At 38.3% G+C, this 1,608-nt stretch overlaps 1 protein-coding gene across 1 annotated transcript in view; it reads right to left on the bottom strand.

The window, feature by feature from the left end:
* The window catches only part of LOC103373990 (amine sulfotransferase-like), a gene marked incomplete at its 5' end in the record, with an annotated part of 2,336 nt that extends 905 nt beyond the window's left edge, over positions 1–1,431 (bottom strand). The window contains 3 exons of the mRNA XM_008304003.1: positions 41–212; positions 311–405; positions 1,305–1,431. Coding sequence (XP_008302225.1) covers positions 41–212; positions 311–405; positions 1,305–1,431 — 394 coding nt within the window. The remainder of the gene's footprint in view (positions 1–40; positions 213–310; positions 406–1,304) is intronic.
* Between the last annotated feature and the right edge of the window lie 177 nt (positions 1,432–1,608).

Below are 1,608 nucleotides of genomic sequence, written 5' to 3'. Positions count from 1 at the left end.
GACATGTTTCTTTTCAGGAGCTGCAGTTTTGTCACATTACCTTTACGCATGAATTGTCCATTGAGCCTCTCCTTTGACAGAAACTCGTAGTTGGCCTTTGGGTCTTTCTTCATGGTCTTAAATGTAGATTTTTCCACAACCTGCTCGATGGCGGCTTCACTCAGGTTCTTCCCTAAGAAGCTGCAGATCTTCTTTACTGCTCCCTTCAGGTCCTAAAACAAAACCAACACAGAAGAGACCTTAGACTCTTATAAATAACTGACTGGAAGAATTTTAACTGAACAACTTGAGAGGGGGAAAAACATCTCACCATAACCATGTCCTCGTAGGTGAGGAAGAGGATGTTGTAGTTGTCTTTGTTTGAGTGCCACACCCTGATGTGGTCAAACCAGGATGCTGCTCCAACTGTAGATGAGAATAGATTATCCAGTGAGTTAGCATTTTCATTTCAAACAGAGTAGCTGTGCTTCTACACAAAGTTTCAGTCATGCTGCAGTAATAATTGAAACATCTTGTCATTCATAGTCCCTATAAAATAAATTTCAAAGAATTTGGTCGAAAAAAGGAGGATGTATGATAAGTACATAATAAATGGTTAACATTTATTATGTACTTATCATACATCCTCCTTTATAGGTCTCTAACTGTATGATAAGTACATAATAAATGGCTAACATTGTGCTGTAACATCTTGACTTAGTTTACCAGCTACTGCTATAATATCTAATTATGTTAAAGGGCTCAAAGAAGACAACTGCACAAATGCCCCCAAACACACACACACACACACACACACACTCCTGACTCCAGGACGAGGTCCTTGTTTCACTGACCCGGGCAAGATGGCGGCTTTCCTTTTTTTAAGGATTCATCAAGGTCAATTGAACCAATATGTGTCTGGTCTCTCCACCAGGCCCAGTTTGCCTTAGGAGACTACCAGGGGCTGTTGCTTCGGACAACATAGCTCCCAGAATCACAGGGACACTCAAATCCCTCCAACATAATTGTAAAAAATGAAAAATACTACAAAGAAGATAAAAAGATTTGTGTTTTTCAGGTTTTTTTTCCCCCTCAAAAAAAATCTATAAATTTAGCTGTTAGGACCGCAAACTGTGTTTAAAGTGAAACCAAGAGAGTAACAAATCTAGACAAGACTTTTTATATTTTCACAAGCCAAATGTTGTTTTTAATGCAAAATCTTAATCTGTAAAGGACCTAAAAACACACGTGTCAAGTAAATGAAAAAAGTAACTCTGCCTGCTAATCATCACCATTTTGCCGGTAGCAGAGCAGAGATGTCTCACCGTTTCCCATCAGGTATTCTTCCAAGTACTCCTCGAAGCTCTTGGGGGTCTTCATATAGCCACAAACTTTGCTAAAGTGATAATACGAGACGATGTTGTCCTTCAGGTTCCGCATCACATAGATGACCTGACGTAGAAACAAACAGAAATCAGAGTTTAAACTAATATGGTGCCAAGGAGTCTCTCATTCATGTCAAACTCTATTCAAATATTTTACTATTTTAATGATATTTTGATTTTTATCTTATAAACACAGTAACTCATCACTGCCAGGGCCAAAATAATTAAAAGTCATATCTATGAT

This window comes from Stegastes partitus, unplaced genomic scaffold (genome assembly GCF_000690725.1).
Source record: "Stegastes partitus isolate 25-593 unplaced genomic scaffold, Stegastes_partitus-1.0.2 Scaffold2112, whole genome shotgun sequence".
NCBI lineage: Eukaryota > Metazoa > Chordata > Actinopteri > Pomacentridae > Stegastes > Stegastes partitus.
The sequence above is the reverse complement of the archived record's forward strand: the minus strand, read 5'-3'. Positions and strand labels throughout refer to the sequence as shown.